We start from the raw sequence: 20,694 nt of genomic DNA, 5'->3' as shown, positions 1-20,694 counted from the left end.
TTTCCATCTTCTAAGGTCTTCTTTGACTTCTTTCTTTAGGGTTCTGTAATTTTCATTATATAGATTTTTACCTCTTTTGTTGATTCCCAAGTATTTTATTTTATTTTTTTTGAGGTTATTGTAAAGGGGTAGTTTTCCTCATTTCCATTTCTGAGGATTTATTACTGATATACAGAAATGTCTTTGATTTATGGGTGTTGATTTTATATCCTGCTACTTTGCTAAATTCATTTACTAGTTCTAGAAATTTCCTGGTGGAACTTTTAGGGTCTTCTAGGTATTGAATCATAATACAGAGCAATAGTTAAAAAAAAACCCAGCATGGTATTGGCATCAAAACAGAATGGTAGAACAGTGGTACAGAATGGAGGACACAGAGACTAACCCACAAAATTACAATCATTTTATATTAGACAAAGGTGCCAAAAACATGCATTGGAGAAAAGATAGACTCTTCAACAAGTGGTGCTGGGAAAACTGGAAATACATATGCATCAAAATGATATTAAACCCCTATTTCTCACCATGCACAAAATTCAACTCAAAATGGATCAAGGACTTAGGAATACAACCAGAGACCCTGTGTTTAATAGAAGAAAAAGTAGGCCCTAATCTCCATGATGTGGGATTAGGCCCAACATCCTTAAGAAGACTCTTTTGGCACAAGAATTAAAATCAAGAATCAATAAACGGGATGGATCCAAATTAAAAAGAGTCTTTTCAGCAAAAGAAACAATCTGTGAGGTAAATAGAGAGGCTACATCTTGGGAAAAAATCTTAACCCCTCACACATCATTTAGAACATTAATCTCTTGGGTATATAAAGAACTCAAAAAGCTAAGCACTGAAAAAAACAAATAAGCCAGTCAATAAATGGGCCAAGGACCTGAACAAATCAAGGACCTGAACAGGATAAAGTGAGATTTAGAAAAAGGGGACAAATTTTCAGACAGAAGAAATAATTTCCAGTAGTCTACTGCATAGTGTGGTGATTATAGTTAATACTAATAGATTATGTATCTCAAAATTGAGTAAAACATAACTTAAATATTCTCCTCAAATAAAAATGATTTTGAAATTTCTGAAGAGAGAATCACACAGAAATGGAAAGAGGAAAAGTGATTTTTTTCACAGATAGGCAGAGTGAATGAATATGTTGAGGGAGAAAGCAAGTGGAATGACTGCTAATGGTCATGAATTTTTCTTCTTGGGTGATGAAAATGCCCTAAAATTAATTGTGGTGATTGTTGCACAACTCTGAACACAGTAAGAGGACTGGAGTGTCTACATGAAATAATTGAATTGTTGATATATGAGTTAAAATTCAATAAAGCTGCTTTAAAAAACAAAGTGAGGCAAATTCATTAGCCTGAATTAATTATTCAACATTTTATACATACACTGTACCAGGTAGTATAACCTAAGATATAAAATATCAATTAAAATATAAAATATTTAGCTAGGTAAGGTGATGCATGCCTATAATCCAAGCAGCTTGAGAGACTGAGGCAGGAGGATCATGAGTTCAAAGCCAGCCTCAGCAACTTACCAAGACCACGAGCAACTCAGTGAGACCCAGTCTATAATACAATATAAAAAAGCACTGAGGATGTGCCTTAGTGGTTCAGCAACCCTAGTTTCAATTCCCACAATCAAAAAATAAAATAAGATAAAATAACTTAAGATAAATAGCTCTTGTTTTCATAAAAATGGCGCATTTTTCAACATTTTTTCCTTCCCATTTTGCCTTCATCTTGTAGATCCCCTCCACAAGAAGAAGGATTCATGAAACTCACTTCTGAGACTGAAATTCAGTCACTTAGCAAGAATTAGTCATTACTTGGAAATGATCAAACAGGAATGAAACTGCAGAATCAGGTCAGGAATATGGCCCTTGGTGGGGTACCCAGTTTCCTTCATGAGACTCCTTCCCAATGATGACTTGTTGATCCACATGGCATGTGGTGAGTGACCAGGGAGTGACTGACATACTGGTGGAATGTGATGCTGCATGTGCTTCCACACATAGCCCAGGGGAGGGGCAGTAACATGGCTGCCTCTGGGGAGACCCCACCAACAACAACCATAGCAGGTGTTTCCTGGGTGGACAGACTTGTTTCTTCACAGTAGAGAGATCTTGGAGGGTGAGCACCAGAAGAGGGCACTGTGGGGTGTGACCCAGGCCTGGAGGGTGACAGACACATTGAGATCTCAGCAGAGACACTGAAGAGCTAGGTGCTCACAGAGATGATGGACTTCAGCAGATCTTTCTTTCCTGTTCAAGCAAGAATAGACAATGTATGTTTCTGATTCTCAGGAAATCTAAGACAGGGAGATTATATCTGCTCATCTGAACTCTTCAGGATAGAGATGTAAAAGTGTAGAGTTCAGGACAGGCCAGAGTGGGCTGAGGAGAGGCAGATGCAGGAAGCAGATTTGCATTGAGGACCTCCTTCATTTCTCTGAGGCAATGAAGCAGATAAATAAGTCTGGAGGTGCCAGGTCCAGTGCTGGAGTCTCAGGAGGGAGTGCTCTGGGGCATCGCCACCATGGCCTGGACTCTGCTTGTCCTCACACTCCTCAATCAGGGTACTTACGTGACATTTGAAGAACAGGAGGTCTTGGGGACATCTGGGCTAAGGTTTTGTTTCATCCTTCTCAGGTTTACCTTGGCCAGGGTTTGATTCAACACTAAAAGTTTTCTCTTCTTTTCAGGTTTCTGGGCCCAGTCTGCTCTGACTCAGCCTCCCTCTGTCTCTGGAACTCCTGGACAGTCAGTCACCATCTCCTGTGCTGGGACCAGCAGTGATATTGGGCAATATAATCTTGTTTCCTGGTACCAACATCGTCCAGGAACAACCCATAAACTCATGATTTATGATGTTAGTAGTCGGCCCTCAGGGATCCCTGATCGCTTCTCTGGCTCCAAGACTGGCAACACAGCCTCTCTGACCATCTCTGGGCTGCAGCTGGAGGATGAGGCTGATTACTACTGCTGTTCATATGCAGGCAATAACAATTACCACAGTGGGCCAAGTTGAAGGAGAAGTGAGACCAAAACCTCCCCTAAGGACAAAAGCTCCTTGTTGCTCTGATGAAGCTCCTAAACTCTAAAGAGATAGTTTCCTGCAACATTGACTAAAATTAAATTCCCATTCAGCTGTCCTCTAGTCCCATGGTGAAATAATGAACAAAACATACTCCAGTTTATGTTCTTTATACAGTGACAGCATACTCTGCTCAGTGTGAAGTGGTCTCAGAAGATGTGTATCTCTCCAAACTCTTCATTTTGCTGGAAGAGAGGGTCAAGTCCAAACCTATAGGTACAAGTCCTTAAGTTATCAGGGAAATCTTCATTATATATGCCTCCAAATCCCTCTGTGGTGCAGGCCTGCCTAGGTGCATTTTGGTATCAATGACATTGTTTTATTCATTTCATATCCACCACACTTCAGTCAGGGTGACCCTGGATGGGTGATCTCCTTTTTGCCTTTTCTTGAAGGAAGTTCAACTGAGACTAGTCTTAATAATGTTGCCATGGGAGGGAGACAGAGTAAGTGCAGGTTTTCATCAATGTCACTCATTTCTAAACCCATAGGTAAGAAACTGAGCAGGAGAGATTGAGAGTGGAATCTCCTGTTTTTATAGAATCACAAGTCAATAGACCACTGTACCTGAATTTTCTATTGGATAACATGTACTCCTAACTAAAGGAATCATTTTTTCTATAATGAAAAGGTATTTAGTGGGTGAGAACACCATTCCTCATGATTTTCTTTTTCTTCTTTTTTTTATTGGTTGTTCACAACATTACAAAGCTCTTGACATATCATATTTCATACATTAGATTGCAGTGGGTTATGAACTCCCAATTGTACCCCAAATGCAGATTGCAGAATCACGTCGGTTACACATCCACAATTTTACATAATGCCCTATTAGTAATTGTTGTATTCTGCTACCTTTCCTATCCCCTACTATCCCTTCTCCCCTTCCCTCACATCTTCTCTCTCTACCCCATCTACTGTAATTCATTTCTCTCCTTGTTTATTTTCCCATTCCCCTCACAACCTCTTATATGTAATTTTGTATAGCAATGAGGATCTCCCTTCATTTCCATGCAATTTCCCTTTTCTCTCCCTTTCCCTCCCATCTCATGTCTCTGTTTAATGTTAATCTTTTCTTCCTGCTCTTCCTCCTTGCTCTATTCATAGTTGCTCTCATTATATCAAAGAAGACATTTGGTATTTGTTTTTTAGGGATTGGCTAGCTTCACTAAGCATAATCTGCTCTAGTTCCATCCATTTCCCTGCAAATTCCATGATTTTGTCATTTTTAGGGCTGCGTAATACTCCATGGTGTATAAATGCCACATTTTTTTTATCCATTCATCTATTGAAGGGCATCTGGGTTGGTTCCACAGTCTAGCTATTGTGAATTGTGCTGCTATGAACAGCGATGTGGCAGTATCCCTGTAGCATGCTCTTTTAAGGTCTTCAGGGAATAGTCTGAGAAGGGCAATAGCTGGCTCAAATGGTGGTTCCATTCCCAGCTTTCCCAGGAATCTCCATACTGCTTTCCAAATTGGCCACACCAATTTGCAGTCCCACCAGCAATGTACAAGTGTACCCTTTTCTCCACATCTTCGCCAGCACTTGTTGTTTGACTTCATAGTGGCTGTCAATCTTACTGGAGTGAGATGGTATCTTAGGGTGGTTTTGATTTGCATTTCTCTGACTGCTAGAGATGGTGAGCATTTTTTCATGTACTTGTTGATTGATTGTATATCCTCCTCTGAGAAGTGTCTGTTCAGGTCCTTGGCCCATTTGTTGATTGGGTTATTTGTTATCTTATTGTCTAATTTTTGAGTTCTTTGTATACTCTGGATATTAGGGCTCTATCTGAAGTGTGAGGAGTAAAAATTTGTTCCCAGGATGTAGGCTCCCTATTTACCTCTCTTATTGTTTCTCTTGCTGAGAAAAAAACTTTTTAGTTTAAGTAAGTCCCATTTGTTGATTCTTGTTATTAACTCTTGTGCTATGGATGTCCTATTAAGGAATTTGGAGCCCAACCCCAAAATATGTAGATCAGAGCCAACTTTTTCTTCTATCAGACGCAGAGTCTCTGATTTGATATCAAGCTCCTTGATCCATTTTGAGTTAACTTTTGTGCATGGTGAGAGAAAGGGATTCAGTTTCATTTTGTAGCATATGGATTTCCAGTTTTCTCAACACCATTTTTTGAAGATGCTATCCTTCCTCCATTGCATGCTTTTAGCCCCTTTATCAAATATAAGATAGTTGTAACTTTGTGGATTAGTCTCTGTGTCCTCTATTCTATACCATTTGTCCACCCGCCTGTTTTGGTACCAGTACCATGTTGTTTTTGTCACTATTGCTCTGTAATATTGTTTGAAATCTAGTATCGCTATACTGCCTAATTCACACTTCCTGCTTAGAATTGGTTTTGCTATTCTGGGTCTTTTATTTTTCCATATGAATTTCATGATTGCTTTATCTATTTCTACAAGAAATGCCGTTGGGATTTTGATTGGCATTGCATTAAACCTATAGAGAACTCTTGGTACTATCGCCATTTTGATAATGTTAGTTCTTCCTATCCATGAACAGGGTATATTTTTCCATCTTCTAAGATCTTCTTCTACTTCTCTCTTTAGGGTTCTCTAGTTTTCATTGTATAAATTTTTCACCTCTTTTGTTAGGTTGATTCCAAAGTATTTTTTTTTTTTGAGGATATTGTGAATGGAGTGTTTTTCCTCATTGCCGTTTCAGAAGTTTTGTCGCTGATATACAGAAATGCCTTTGATTTATGTGTGTTGATTTTATATCCTGCCACTTTGCTGAATTCATTTATTAGTTCTAGTAGTTTCTTTGTAGACCCTTTTGGGTCTTCTAGGTATAGAATCATATCACCTGCAAATAGTGATAATTTAAGTTCTTCTTTTCTATTTTTATGCCTTTAATTTCTTTGTCTGTCTAATTGCTGTGGCCAGTGTTTCGAGAACTATGTTGAACAGAAGTGGTGAGAGAGGGCATCCCTGTCTTCTTCCAGATTTTAGAGGGAATGCCTTTCAATTTTTCTCCATTCAGAATCATGCTAGCCTGAGTCTTAGCATAGATTGTTTTTACAATGTTGAGGTATGTTCCTGTTATCCCTAGTTTTTCTAGAGTTTTGAACATAAAGGGAGCTGTACTTTGTCAAATGCTTTTTCTGCATTTATCGAGATGATCATATGGCATAATATATGGTCTAGTTTTTAGAAGGATCCATGTGCTGCTGAGAAAAAAATATATCCATTTGATGATGTTTGATATATTCTATATATGTCAGTTAAGTCTAGGTTATTGATTGTGGTATTGAGTTCTATAGTTTCTTTATTCAACTTTTGCTTGGAGGATCTGTCCAATGGTGAGAGAGGTGTGTTGAAGTCACCGATAATTATTGTGTTGTGGTCTATTTGATTCTTGAACTTGAGGAGAATTTGTTTTATGAATGTCGCAGCACCATTTTAAATATTGATAATTGTTATGTCTTATTGGTGAATGGTTCCTTTTAACATTATATAATATCCTTCCTTATCCTTTTTGATTAACTTAGTCTTGAAGTTGATTTTATTCGATATGAGGATGGCCACCCCTGCTTGCTTACAAGGACCGTGTGCCTGGTATATTTTTCCCCATCCTTTCACCTTCAGCCTGTCTATGTCTTTTCCAATCAGATGTGCTTCCTGGAGGCAGCATATTGTTGGATTTGTTTTTTTAATCCATGATACCAGCCTATGTCGCTTTATTGGAGAGTTTAAGCCATTAACATTTAGAGTTACTATTCTTATATGGTTTGTACTTCTAGCCATGTTTGATTATTTATCTATTTTTTTCTAATTTAGTTTGTTTCTCCATGGTTACCTTTCCCCCCGCCCTCTGTCTTTACTGAGGCACTTCCCACTGATGGTCTTGGTTATTGTTTTTCATTTCTTCCTCGTGTAGTGTTTTGCTCAAAATGCTTTACAATGCTGGTTTTCTGGCTGCAAAATTTTTTTAACTTTTGTTTATCATGAAAGATTTTTATTTCATTGTCATACCTGAAGCTTAATTTTGCTGGATACAGAATTCTTGGTTGGCATCCATTGTCTTTCAGTGTTTGAAATACATTGTTCCATGACCTTCTTGCTTTCAGTGTCTGTGATGAAAAATCCGTTGTTAACCTTATTGTTTTACCCCTGAATGTAATCTGTCTCCTTTCTCTTGTAGCTTTTAATATTTTCTCTTTGTTCTGTATATTGGATATCTTTATAACAATGTGTCTTGGCATTGGTCTACTGTGATTTTGTGTGCTCGGTGTCCTATATCCATCTTCAATTTGTATATCTGTTTCCTTTTTTATTTCTGGAAAGTTTTCTGTAATTATTTCATTCAGCAGGTTATTCATTCCCTTGGTTTGAATCTCTGTACCTTCTTCTATCCCGATGACTCATAAGTTTGGTGTTTTTATGTTATCCCATAACTCTTGGATGTTTTTCTCATGATTTTTTACCAGCCTTTCTGAGTTGGCTAGACTCTTTTCAAGATGATATATTTTGTCTTCATTATCTGACGTTCTGGCTTCTACTTGTTCCACTCTGTTTGTGATATTCTCAATTGAGTTTTTAATTTGGTTTATCGTTTCCTTCATTTCTAGAATTATTGTTTGATTATTGTTTTATAATCTCTATCTCCTGATAAAGATACTTAACTTCTTCTTTTATCTGTTTATGTAGTTCTTTCACTGTTTGAGTTTGCTGTCTTGTATGCTCTATAAGGTTCCATTCCATCTGTCTAAGGTGTTCCTTGAGTTCTTTATATGACCATTTTTCTGATGACTCTAGGTCCTCCTGAATATTTAGGCTGTCCTGCATTGTTTGTACTCCTTTTCTTTCTTGCTTTTTCAGGCTCCTCATGTTACTTCTTGTTCTGTTTGATTGCTGAGTTACTGTTTACTCCTATAAATTTATTTGATGCTTGGGAGGAAAGGTATTAGAAGGGAAGGGGAGAAGTCACTAAAGAGAATGAGAGTAAGCAGGTAGAATTCAAGGAAGGGGGAATAAGAACATTGAAAGGAAATGAAAAGACAAAAGAAGAAAAAAATAGGAAATAAAAAAAGAAAAAAGAAAAAATAAATAAAAAAATTAAAATTAAAATTGGAAGAAAAAACATTTTTAAAAAATTGAAAAAAATTTGATTAACAACAAGAAAGAAAAATGAAAATGAAAGAAAAACCCAAATCAAAAAAAAGAAAAAAAAAACTAATAAATGCAGTCTTAGAGTTTGATTAACTTCTATTCCAGTAGGTGGCGCTGTGCCCTCCAGGCCAAGTTTCTCCTGTCAATACATGGGAACCAATCACTGTGCAGCAGCTCCTCCTCCCAGACTGGGCGAGTCTCCAATCCTGAGTGCCTAGGGCCTCCTCTTGTGTCTAGTCACTTCCCCACTTTTCTTCTAGCCAGGCCCCTCTCATGGGTGCCTCTCACCACAATACTGGCTACACGCCAGGTCTGCTCCCGGGAGCCCTGTTTTCATGAACGACTTGGCACACTCTCCCTGTTTGCCATTCCCTCAGACCCTAAGTTTGTAGAGCTTGGGGCTGAGAATCCTCAGCGAATTGTACTTGCCCTCCAGTAGCCACGACCCTGGTAGCTGGTGCAAGAGACCTCAGTTGTCAGCACTGGTGGGAGCGGTAGCCGGGAGTTCCGTGCCGAGGGTCCCCCACTACTTCTGATTCCCTCGGTCTGGCTATCGTGCTCATGGGAGAGCTGGGAGGGGCCCTTAAGGTTTCCCCGATGAGTGGAGAGGGAAGGCTAGGGGATTACACACCTGTAGCCGCAGGTTTCAATGAAGTTATCTCCTCCACCGCAGTCTGGTGACGTGAGTTCTCTGCCATGGTGGTATCTCTTGCAAATGGTGACAGTTCATTTCCCTTTGTCGGGTGACCAATGCAATGGGTGGGTCCTTACTGTCTCTCCCAGGCCCCGTTTCAAACCTGTGGCCACTACCTATGAAGACTCGGTTGGCATTTACCTCCATAGGATCAGAAGGGCTGACCAGTTGTTTCAGCCGGATGGATTAGTGCTGAGTCACAGCTGTTTGTCTGCGGGAAGCAGGTGAATGGGAGCTTGAATTCAGCGGATCCGGGCTCAGTGTGTGTTCTGAGAGGCCCAGACTGTTCTCCCCAGATCCATGTCAGGTCAGCATTGCCTAGTGATCCTGAGCAAACAGAATTTAGATTGTTTACAACTCCCTATGCCCGCACAGCTGAAGAAGTCAGAGATTTGATCTCTCCGCGCCCGCCGCCATGTTGTAATCAGGATTTTCAATGTACATTATTTCCACAATGTATCAACCCAATGACTAGGTAGAATCCCAATTAGAATGAAATGCTAATTATATATATACATACCTTTGGCCCACAATGATATTTACATCATGACAAACCAAATGAATCAAAGATATAAGTAAACATTGTTTTTAATTCCTCTAGCCTGGTGAACTTTACTGCTTACCAATATGATATACTATAGAGTATGTTTTTTGCCCTTGTGATTTTAAGGCTTACTGGAGCTCCTCAGTATTACAATCAAGTTATAACACACATGTAGCTACACCGAGAAAATATCAAAATTGAAAACTGGAAGTATGAAATTTATTGGTTGTAATATGCCATGACCAATATAGCCAGTCTAGCAGGTTCCAGTGAGGTATGATAGGGGCTTAGAAAAAAAAGACTCACAGATGAAGATTTTGAAGACAAAATAGCTGGAATCAGGTGGAGTGTCACTCTCTGATGGAGAAGCAGATCTAAAGAATTACACCAGCGATATATATATATATTTCCCATTATTTGGTTAAAGACTATGCAAAGTATTATTCTTTGTACTCAATAAATTACAGGGCTACAAACATTTATGTAGTTTTTCTGCAGTTGTAGTTTACAGTTGCAATGTGCAATGTTAGGAGCTTTCTGAAGCTTTCAAGAAAGTCTGTTTTTTAAAGTTACTGTTAAGTGGGCAGCTTTGGAATTAGCGGAGCTGGTGAAATATTATAGTTTTGTAGCAGGAGAGTTCCTCTATTCCCAGGAACTATGTGCCCTAAGATCAAGGTCGAGGCTGATATGACTCTTCTGCAGAGCCTTCTCACACAGGACATTGCCATAGCAGCTAGGCATCCTGCAAACTTGCAAAGGAACATTCACAAGAACTATGCTTTCCAAAGCCATGAGGTCATCAGAGACCCCCGTCTCAGACACTGCTCTCTCATTCTCTGTCACCACTCCACAGTAAAGTATATGTACATATAATAATAATAATATATATATATATATTTTTTTCAGGAATTCTTTAAACAGCTTGTGGAGGCCCCAGACAAGATAGAACAGTCATCAACATTCACCAGTTTGCAAAAAATGTTCAGTGTTAGAAATAAAATTTCCAAGTCCTGACATCTTTATGTTAACTCCAATATGACTTTTCCATACCCACCATTGCACATTGCAGGCATTGGATGTGATGATTCATCATGCATCAACATCTTCCTATGCTTTTTTCAATAATTAAATTACACATGCATATATTTTTTAAAAATATGAGAAAATGCCTATCTTCTATGGATAAGTAAATTTTAACATTTAAAGTTTTCATATTTCAAAATGCCTGCCAATGTTTCATTCTTCAATGCCATAGAGGACTCAGCATTAGGTCCAATTCCTACTTTCCTTAGCGAATTTCATGGCTAAGAGCCAAGGCTGTATTCTTGCCTCATTCATGGAACCTCCAGAAATTTTACCTTCAGATGCATCTTTTCTTCTTTTCCAACCTGCTGCCTGGGTCTGTCCTGGATGTGCTGGAAGTGCAAGGAGACAGAACCAAGCTTCCATTTCCACTTTATTATAGCAAACTAAGTTGACAGTGCAGGCCTTGGGACAGATTTCATCCTTTTATTTTCTTTGTTTCTGGATTCAGGGATATTGTGTTAGGCCCAATACGAAAAGAGTTCAGACTAACACTTTACTCTTGCTTTATATTTTTCTTACAGAAATTATATATATTTTAAATTATATTCAGAGTTCCTTTTCCTTGTAGTTAAACAAAGGAAAATAATCAAGGTTCATTTTACTTAATTTTACAATCTATAATTGTGTAATGTATCTTATCTAAGGTATATTCCAAGATATAAACATATTTTGCAGTGTGAGGGGTTGATAAAATAAATATCTACAATGCAATAAACACTGATCCCATTTTTTTCTCATCCCATGCAAGAAAGCATTATGGCAAAAGTGAGGGTTTTTCTGTCTTGGCCATCTGATATTGATGTTTTTTTCCCCTGGGAATTCACATCCAACAGGACTTTTGTTACCAGTAAATTTTGTCATATTCTCTGCTCCTTAGCTTAAGATCTCCACCAGTGAAGTGAAAACTTTTGATAGTGGTGGGGCAATATCATGGAATGAACCCAGGGGTACTTAACAACTGAGTCACATTCTCAGTCCTTTTTATTTTATTTTTTTTTATTTTGAGGCAGGGTCTTACTCAGTTGTTGAAGCTTGCTTTGAAATGGTGATCCTTATGGCTCAACCCGCTGAATAATTGGAATTACAGGCCTGCACCACCTCATGCAGTTTGATAACACTTCTTTTGAGGGGAAGGGGATTGATGATAGTTCTGAATGATGGGGTATTTCACTCAGCTTTTTCACTGCTGTGATTAAAAGACCCAACCAGAAAAATTGCAGAGTATGAAAGTGTTATTTAGGGGATCATAGTTTCAGCAGTCTCAACCATAGATAGCAGACTCCATTCCACAGGATTTGAGGTGGTGCAGAGCATCGTGGTGGAAGACTGTGGCAGAAGGAAACAGCTCCCATGATGACCAGGAAGCACAGAGAGACTTCCACTTGCCAGATACAAATATATATCCGGAAGCCATACCTCCAATGCCCCTCCTCCTCTAGCCTCCAGTGCCTGATTCCAGGTACCACTGGAATTACCACTTAGTTAATCCCCTCAGGGATAAAGTCATTGATTAGGTGAAGGCTATAACCCAATCATTTCTTCTCCAAACCTTCTTGCATTGTCACACATGTGAGTTTTTGGGGGACTCATCACATCAAAACCATAACATGGGACTTCAGGTGAGAAGGAAAATTAGGAAAAAAATAAGGAAAATTTCTGCTCATGATCCTGATGAAACTAGCAGAGATAAGAAAGTATAGACAAGATCCAGGGCATCGACCTGGTATGATATCCTCAGGAGTACATGATGTCTTGCTGCCAGTGCCTTTGAAAGTCAGCTTCTTCAGTTGAATGAGTCTGACTAGAAAGAAGTAGAGGGGACACTTAGCATTCATAAGGCACATGGGTTCTCTCCCTGATATCATATTACCAAGTCCAAGTGGACTCACTTTCTGCAAATTTCTGTTTGATTTTTTGCAGAGAAAAAAAATAGGGTAGAGAGGGCCTCAGAAACTTTGTGAGACCCTAAGTTACTTAGTGAGACCCTGTCTCAAATATAAACAGTGTTAGGGCTGTGGCACAGTGATCAAGCACCCTTGGGTTCCAGTGCTAGTATGAAAAAAAAAATTGCTTCCTTTCAGGCAAGGTATATAGCCAGATATGGTGGTGGGCACCTATAACCTCAATGCTTGGCAGGCTGAATCCAGAGGATCACTTGAGCCCAAGTTTGAGATCAGCCTAGAAAACAGCAAGACACCCATAGGAAGCACACCCCCCCAACACACATGAACACACAACACAATATGTCTCCCAGTCTAATATTCTGTACCCAATGTGTTAACTAAATGAACTCCAGAAGAAAGAGTACATGTGTTTTAATTCTAAGTACTTTGGAACCTCTGGTCAAGTCTATTTTTGCTATTGTATCCATCATATTATCTAAAAAATGGAGGAAGCACTAAACACATTGTTTCAGAGATTTGCACAACTTCACATGTAATTGTTTGAATTTGTTTTAGGATACCAATGAATGTGGGTGGTTTTCAAGAACAATCCAGCCACAGTATAAGAGAATGAGGCTCAAGGTGCGACGAAAGTGAAGAAAATTGTTCTATATTTGTGAAAACTCCAATTTATTGTGGAACTTATAGACAGAAGTGTGATTGTAGGCAAGAACAAGACCCAGTAGAGAGTAGATGAGCCCACTGTCCTTGGCTCAGCCTGTGGAATTTTCAAAAATCCAAACCTAGGAAACATTCCTTGCCAAAGGTCATGATGTTATCAGCCTTGACTCTCACTGCTGGTGCTAACAGTTGTCAGATATCCCAGGACTATGGCTGTCTTGGTTACAGAAGGATAATAGCAGAATGTTCTTAGCACTGCAGCAGTAAGATAGCTGCAAATTATTTCCAGCTCTGTAAATTTTTAGTGCACAAAGAAGCATATGACAACTCATAAGCCTTGAAAAATTTACAATGCCCCTATAGTTTAGCTTCCTAATAATAAGACCTTATAAAAAAAAAACTTGCAGAGTTGGTTCTGGGTCATTGTTCCTCCATCAGAGGACAGTGGCCAACCTGGCCCCCAGCTTTCCATAAAAATGTCTCTGTGTTTCCTTTGTCTGTATGTTTTTCTCCATCTCCAACTGCCCATACTCATGATTCATTTATTGATGCTATGCAGGCTGTGTCACAGACAGTTCTATGTTTGCACAGAGTACAATTTAATGGGGAATCTTACTGACAGAAGCATGTCAGAGACAAGAGGAAGACCTAGTTGATCTCATTCTGCTCTCCTTCAATGCATGCTGCTCACACCTGAATAGAAAAATCATGGCCAGAAAATATGTATGAGGAGACATCTCTGGATCTATTATCTGCCACAGTACCTGGGACTCACATGAGCACACTGAAGCCCTGTGGTTACAAATATGAGCACAATTTCTGTGTTGGGACACACTTCCAGTGCCACCTCATGCCAAGCACCTTGACTCACTTCTTCATCACACAGGCTTGACAACAACAGGGGGCAGCTCCAACCTCATGGTTGGAAGCTCTTGTGCTTCCCTTTGCCATCAGTACAACTTGGTTACTTCTGATCAGAACACAAAAGGTACATTTTCAGGCAACATCACAATATCTGTAACAGGAGGCCCTAGTGTGTCCACTTACCAAAGAGTCCCTGCTAACTAAGTTGGGCTCCTGGTGACAGTCAAGCCATAATGGAAATAGCAGTGAACCAAAAGCACATGAGACCTGCTTTGCAGCCCAGCTCCTCACCCTGCTGTGGTCATGTTCTGTCTGATAAAGCTAGAACCTAAATTCTAAGACCTGGGTCAACTTGACACCATCATTTTCACTTCTCCTGGACTTTACCTATTGTGAAGTGGGAAAATGTATACTAATATTTAGGGGAAAAAACTACACATAGTGACACAAAGAATAAAAAAGATCTTAATTCAAAAGAGATATCTCAGGTCTTGCTAAGTCATTGGAGCCCTCTCCTTCCTCTGAGGAAATCTGAAAAAATGGACTCAGCAAACCCAATATTTTGTGAGGTGGCCCTGAAGTTCCCCAGGAGAGACCAGGAGAATTTGCAGAAGTTCTCCACCACAAACTAGAATTTCATTGCATAATCATCACAAATTTTATGCCATTTTTTTTGTTGCAAAAAATGGGATGTGACCATTATGAGAAGATTTCTTTTAGTTTGCTAGAATTACTTAAAAACCATTTATTACTAAATTGTCTTTGATGGAAGAATATGATACACAGACTACTCATGATTATACATTAATGAATGGTGAAAATTTTGTGGTGAAATACAAAGGATATATGTGTGATGAAGTATAATAATTTTAGTAAAAATAATGGTGAGGAGGAGGAAGAAAAGGAGGAGGAGCAGGAGAAGGAAAGTAGAGATGGAGGAGGAGGACAAGGATGTTTGTGGTGGCATAAGCACAGAGATAAGCTGTGGTGCCAAACACATCCTGTGTTCCAGTAGCCCCACACATGCTGTGATGGGAGAAGGAGTAACATCAGTTTTGATGCCTATTTTTATGTATCGTAAGGAAATTTCCCTTAGGCCTGTCTCTTAGGTTTCTCTGAACCAAGAACCTTTGTAGTAGGGCTGTAGTTTATTCTGCACTTTCCCCCAAACACATGGACGAGAAACAGATTTAATATTTGGACACTCAATTACATAGCTATACATGGCCCATCTTGGAGAACACTGAAGAGACCATCTCTCTTCACTGTACTTAGAAGGACAAGGTGGGTGAGACTGCCACAAATTGAGGCTGTAATCCCTACCCATACTGTTTCAGATGACAGGGGCTTAAGGGTCACCTGGATGAGGTATGCCCCTACTCTGAAGCTCCTACGCTGGCAGGGGGCAGCAGAACTGCTACAAGGAGAAATCAAAACAGAAGTTGCAAATGTCCAGGGTAACCCAAGAGGAAGGCCAGCCTTGGAGGTCAACAGCATCCAAGGAACAGTCCTCAGATTGTAAGTCAGGAGAGTTCATCCTATGGCCTTGGACTTTAGTGACCAAAGGTTGTGAGGGTCAGACTCAGACTTTTTCAACCCAGAATCACAGAAGTTGGTCATAGGAGGAAATGCACTGGAGAAAATAGTCCCAGGTATCAGGCTGGGAAGTTGTTAGAGGGCTCTACATTTGCTGTGGAGACTACATGATGTGTAGGTGTTCTACCAGCAAGCTTATTGTGAGAGGATAGATATTCCAGCCTGGGTTCTTCAGCTACATAAGCTGCTTGGGTCTCTTACCCACTTACAGGACACAATCCCTTGCTGTCCAGTAGTGGTTCTGGGGCTGATCCCTTTCTCATAAGTATTTGCAGAGACACCTGGTCCTCCACACTGGCCTCTTCTTCAACTTCCAAATATATTAGCTCTGAAGATGGCAGCTTCTCTGATCAGTTGCAATCTCAATATTTGGAGAGACTTCAGGAATTTTCCCTGGAAAATTATTTAGAACACTCTGATGAAGTCATAGCACTGACCATGGGACTGTCCATTGTTCACTTAGAGGGTTTGGTGTACTTTGCTTAGCATGATATTCTCCAGCTCCAAACATATACTGACAAATGCCATAATTTCACTCTTCTTAAAGCCGAGAAATATTTCATTGAGTATATATACCACATTTTCTTTATCCATTCATCTATTGAAGGACACATAGGTTGGTTCCATAGTTTAGCTATTGTGAATTGAGCTGCTATAAACATTGTCTTGCAGATTCCACCAGCTCCTATGTACAACAAAGTCACCCTTAGGGTGAGTATCCCCCTGTCAGAGGGCCACAGTCACCTGCTCTGGAGAAAATGTTCTAGGGCACATGTTCACTGGTACCAGCAAAAGCCAATTCAGTCCCCTGAATTAGTGATTTACGAGGACGGCAAATGGCTTTCAGGTATCCCTGACCAATTCTCTGGCTTCAGGTCAGAAAACATAGCCACCCTGACCATCAGCAGGGCCCAGGCTGGAGATGAGGCAGATTATTATTGTCAAAGGTGGGAGAGCAATCCTGAAAGCCACAGTGACTCAGCAGATGAAGAAGTGAGACACAAACCCCTTTCTTTTCTGTGTCACATTCTTATAACTCCCAGGAGGACAGGTGTTAAAGTCATAAACTGGTCTTGCCAGCTTACTCAGATCTAAGTCCCTAGGATGCCCTTTCTTTCTTTCCAGCATCCAGATAGGCTCTGCAGAGGGGAACCGGAGTGGATATACAGGTGACATAACCAGAGTGTTCTGGTGGTTTTTTTTTTGTTGTTGTTTTTTTTGTTTTGTTTTGTTTTTTTTTTAGGTGTGTGGTCTGTGTCAGGAATAAGAGGACCTGAGTGGAAGGAAAGACAGAAGGCATCATCAGACCTGTTGTTGTTGCTGTTGTTGTTGTTTTTGGAAGGAGTAGTGGGGATTGAACTTGGGGCACTCAACAACTTGGCCATATCCCCAGCTCTATTTTGTATTTTATTTTGAGACATGGTCTCATTGAGTTGCTAAGCGCCTCGCCATTGCTGAGGCTGGCTTTGAAATTTTGATCCTCCTGTCTCAGCCGCCCAGGCCTTTGGAACTTCAGGCATGTGCCACTATGCCAAGCCTGGCTCTGTTCTTGATCCCTGAATTTACATTTAGTGTAGACTGGGAAACTTGAGGTCCATATGTCCCAGATTAATCCCAGTAGTGCCGAACTCTTGATAAGCTCCTGGAGCCACAGGTTCCTATGCAGCTTGTAATATTGAACACAGCAAACCAGTTTAGTGGTCCTTGTGGTAGCCCTCTGCAAGACAAACTACCCATTCCCACACAGAGGGCAATTCAGATCTGATGACTGCCTGAGGTCAAGGTGCCTGGCTCTGCCTCTCTAGGGATCCAACTTCACCTAACTACAGATGTCATGGCTCCAACCGCCCTTTCAGCCACCAGGTGATCATGGTATGCCTTCTTACACCCCAGGGAAACACAGTCATTAATACATTCAACAAAGTGTTTTATGCCGTACCTGGAAAATTTCTTAACTGATGTTGCACTTGTTAATAGTTCCTAGAAATGGCTAGGTAAGGCAGAATTTCACACAGGCAAACTTCTTTTCCACAGGCAATCCAGAAACATAGAATAAAGAAAATTATGGATAATATTTCAAAATATAAAGCACACAGTCCACCCAACTGGTTATTGCAACCTACACAATTTATAATCCATAAAATGTCCAAAGAATGATGATACCATGATCCATTCTCCCATGAAACTATGCTAGTTAAAACCATAAACATGGCTGGAGTTGTGGCTCAATGGTAGGGCACTAGCCTTGCATGCCTGAGGCTCTGGGTTCAATCCTCAGCACCACATAAAATATTTGATAATATAAATATATTGTGTCCATCTACTACTAAAACATAAATTTAAAAACCATAAACATGTTCACTCTTTCACCATAAGATTATGCAAAATTCTTTCTGACTTTTGGATGACATAATTCTTCCCAGAACTGATCCACATTACATTTTAAAACACTTATCTCAAAGACAAAGAAATAAAGTTAGCATGTCTTATCTTGGAAGATAAGAGGAAGGGGGTGTAGGGCATGACTTGCTGCCCACCTCCTGGTCTTGGGGCTCCACATGTGGCTGGGATGGCTCCTGGCGATCAGCCAGGAGGTGGTGCTGTGGGTGGTGATGGAAAAAACAGACCACCTCCAGTATAGGTCCAGGACTCTTCCGCCCTCATGGACAGTTCATTCCTTCCCTTAGGGACTATGGGATGGGTGTACACATGAACTCGCTCCACCTCTCTGACCTTTATCCTGATTGGCTCCTATGCCTGATTGGCTCCTATTCCCCAGTATGAGGACCCAAAGTTTATTCTTGACATCCCTGGTTCCTTATCATCCCTGCATTAATGAGGATATGGCAACTTTCTATTTTTAATCAAGAGTCATTGGTGAACAGAGGACTGCCTACATTTGATCCATATTTTTTGTGCTATGGCTTTAGTGTCTCAACCAACTCTGAGGTTGAAATTTAGTCCGCATTGTGAGATAGTTAGAGGGTAGAAATGTAATCTGCCTATATATGTAGAAGTGAGACCTTTGAAAGTTAATCAAGGTTAAACGAAGGAATAGAGCAGAGTCTTAATCCAATGGTACTGTGGCTCTAGACGAGGAAGAGAAACCTGAGCAATGATTCTGTCATGCCACCTCAGGACTCTGCAGATTCTCTGTCAGCAGAAAGACACCAGAGACCAAATATTTGCTGGTGCCATGTTCCTGGGACATATAGGATATGGAGTTAAATAAATCTTTTTACCTCCTAAGTTACCAGTCTCTAATCAGTGTTTACCTCAAAAAAAAAAAAAAAGGACTAAGAAAATCAGAAATGGGCAATAAGATCTTTGTCAGTAACCAATACATAAAAATTTAGAAACGTAGACTGGAGGACCTTAGAGGAAAAGGCTAGAAAAAGTTCAAAATGCTGAAAATGAAAAGTTATGTGTGATTCTGTTGAGGAGCCAGAAGACTAAAGTATTAGGGAAAGTTATAAATTCTTAGAGATTGGCTATGTGTTCATGACCAGAACACTGATACATTTGTGGACAGATGAGGACATCATTCTGATGAGGGCTTAGATGGAAAGGAGCAGTGGGTTTTCAAGAACTGGAAGCAAGACCATCTTTATTATGGAAAAGCAAGGAATCATGCTGAACTGATTTTTTTGGACCAATTGTTTAAGGTTCCCACCTTAACTTATGTTATTTTACCCTAATTGTCAGATATTAAGAAGATGGAAACAATGTGATCATGATATTTGGAAGTGGTAACTTTGGGGGAAATTAAATGAGATGGAAATTAAATGAGATGGTAAGTTGGTGCACAGTTCTAAAAAGACAAGCAGGAGAAACCTTAGCAAGGATAAGTCTTATCAAGTCTTATAAACCTGTATCTATCACCATATAATACCTTATAGCATCTTGAGATTCTGCAGAGTGTCCCCAACAGTAAGTAAGAAGGGCCTCACCAGAGCTTGCCAGAAATGACCTAGAACAGTCCAGACTTCAAATCCGTGAGTGGCTACTGAATATTAGAATGCCTCTCCACCCACATACCCAGGGTATAGACCACCTGCCCAGGTGTCACTGAGCCTCAGTTCTGCTCCTTCTCCATCTTAGACATGTAAACTCCCTCACACAATGATCACTATTAGACCTGTCTGACATGATGACTGCTGGTTAACACAGTTTTGGATGTGTGATCCCTTGAAGTTCCATGAAAACTTGCTTCTGCCAGGACCTGGAATTGCAGGATCTGGTTTTCAAAAGATGCATAATTCCTATTATAGATAACATGGTCTTAATCCAGAACTCCATATTCAACATGTTAATTCTCCTAGAGGACACTAACCTAAACACAATGTTTGTGCTCTCATGCCAACATCAAAACTATCACAGAGACTACTGGATACAATTTTCCACACAGATAGGCAACTGACCCCCTTGTGTGACACATAGAGATCATTCCTGCTCTGGAATCCACACCTACTCATCATTGTCTCTTAATATTAGAATTGGACCAATATCCCCAAAGCTGTTTGTGCAAATCTTAGAAGTTTTGAGGGTTTCTCCTCCCATTGGTGGGAAGGATAAAATCAAATAATTTTGTGGAAGATTATTTGTGGAAACACTATTTTGTGGAAGATCTTTCCATTATTTTGGCTTGGAAAGCTCCAAACAGCTAAACCCTAAATATTTGAGCTAATATGGAGAAATGAAATTTATTATGATATCTTTTTCTCACTCTCTGGAATGCATGTCTCTGCAAATCATTCAATATACTTGCCAATTTGTACTCATCCAATACAGTTTCAATGAAATAGTAGAGTTCCAGGAGTTTCTTCTGGTGGTCACAATGGTCCAAGCACACATGGAGAGTGAATAAAGTACAGAGGTAAAATGCATATATGCAGTGATGTGCATTTCCTGTGAATGCACACCATTTTTGACCCTGCATTCTTAGAGGAATAGAGAGGAATTCAACTTCCCCATCAACTGTGCATTCCATGCACCTGAAGACTTATTACTCTGGTCTAGCACAGTCCACCACTCATTGAGTAATGGACAGTAAGATGACTTTCTGTCTGGATATGCAGAAATCTACTTCTACCTTGCAGGATTCATT

General features: G+C 39.9%; 1 protein-coding gene across 1 annotated transcript in view; it reads left to right on the top strand.

Moving 5' to 3' along the window:
* Positions 1 to 2,503: 2,503 nt before the first annotated feature.
* The window catches only part of LOC101969513 (immunoglobulin lambda-1 light chain-like), an 828,312-nt gene continuing 810,121 nt past the window's right edge, over positions 2,504 to 20,694 (top strand). The window contains exons 1-2 of the mRNA XM_078039527.1: positions 2,504 to 2,589; positions 2,716 to 3,021. Of these exons, the coding sequence (XP_077895653.1) occupies positions 2,550 to 2,589; positions 2,716 to 3,021 (346 nt within the window). The 5' untranslated portion in view covers positions 2,504 to 2,549. The remainder of the gene's footprint in view (positions 2,590 to 2,715; positions 3,022 to 20,694) is intronic.

This window comes from Ictidomys tridecemlineatus, chromosome 2 (assembly GCF_052094955.1).
Source record: "Ictidomys tridecemlineatus isolate mIctTri1 chromosome 2, mIctTri1.hap1, whole genome shotgun sequence".
Taxonomy (NCBI): Eukaryota; Metazoa; Chordata; class Mammalia; order Rodentia; family Sciuridae; genus Ictidomys; species Ictidomys tridecemlineatus.
This window is presented reverse-complemented; position numbering and strand designations above follow the sequence as displayed.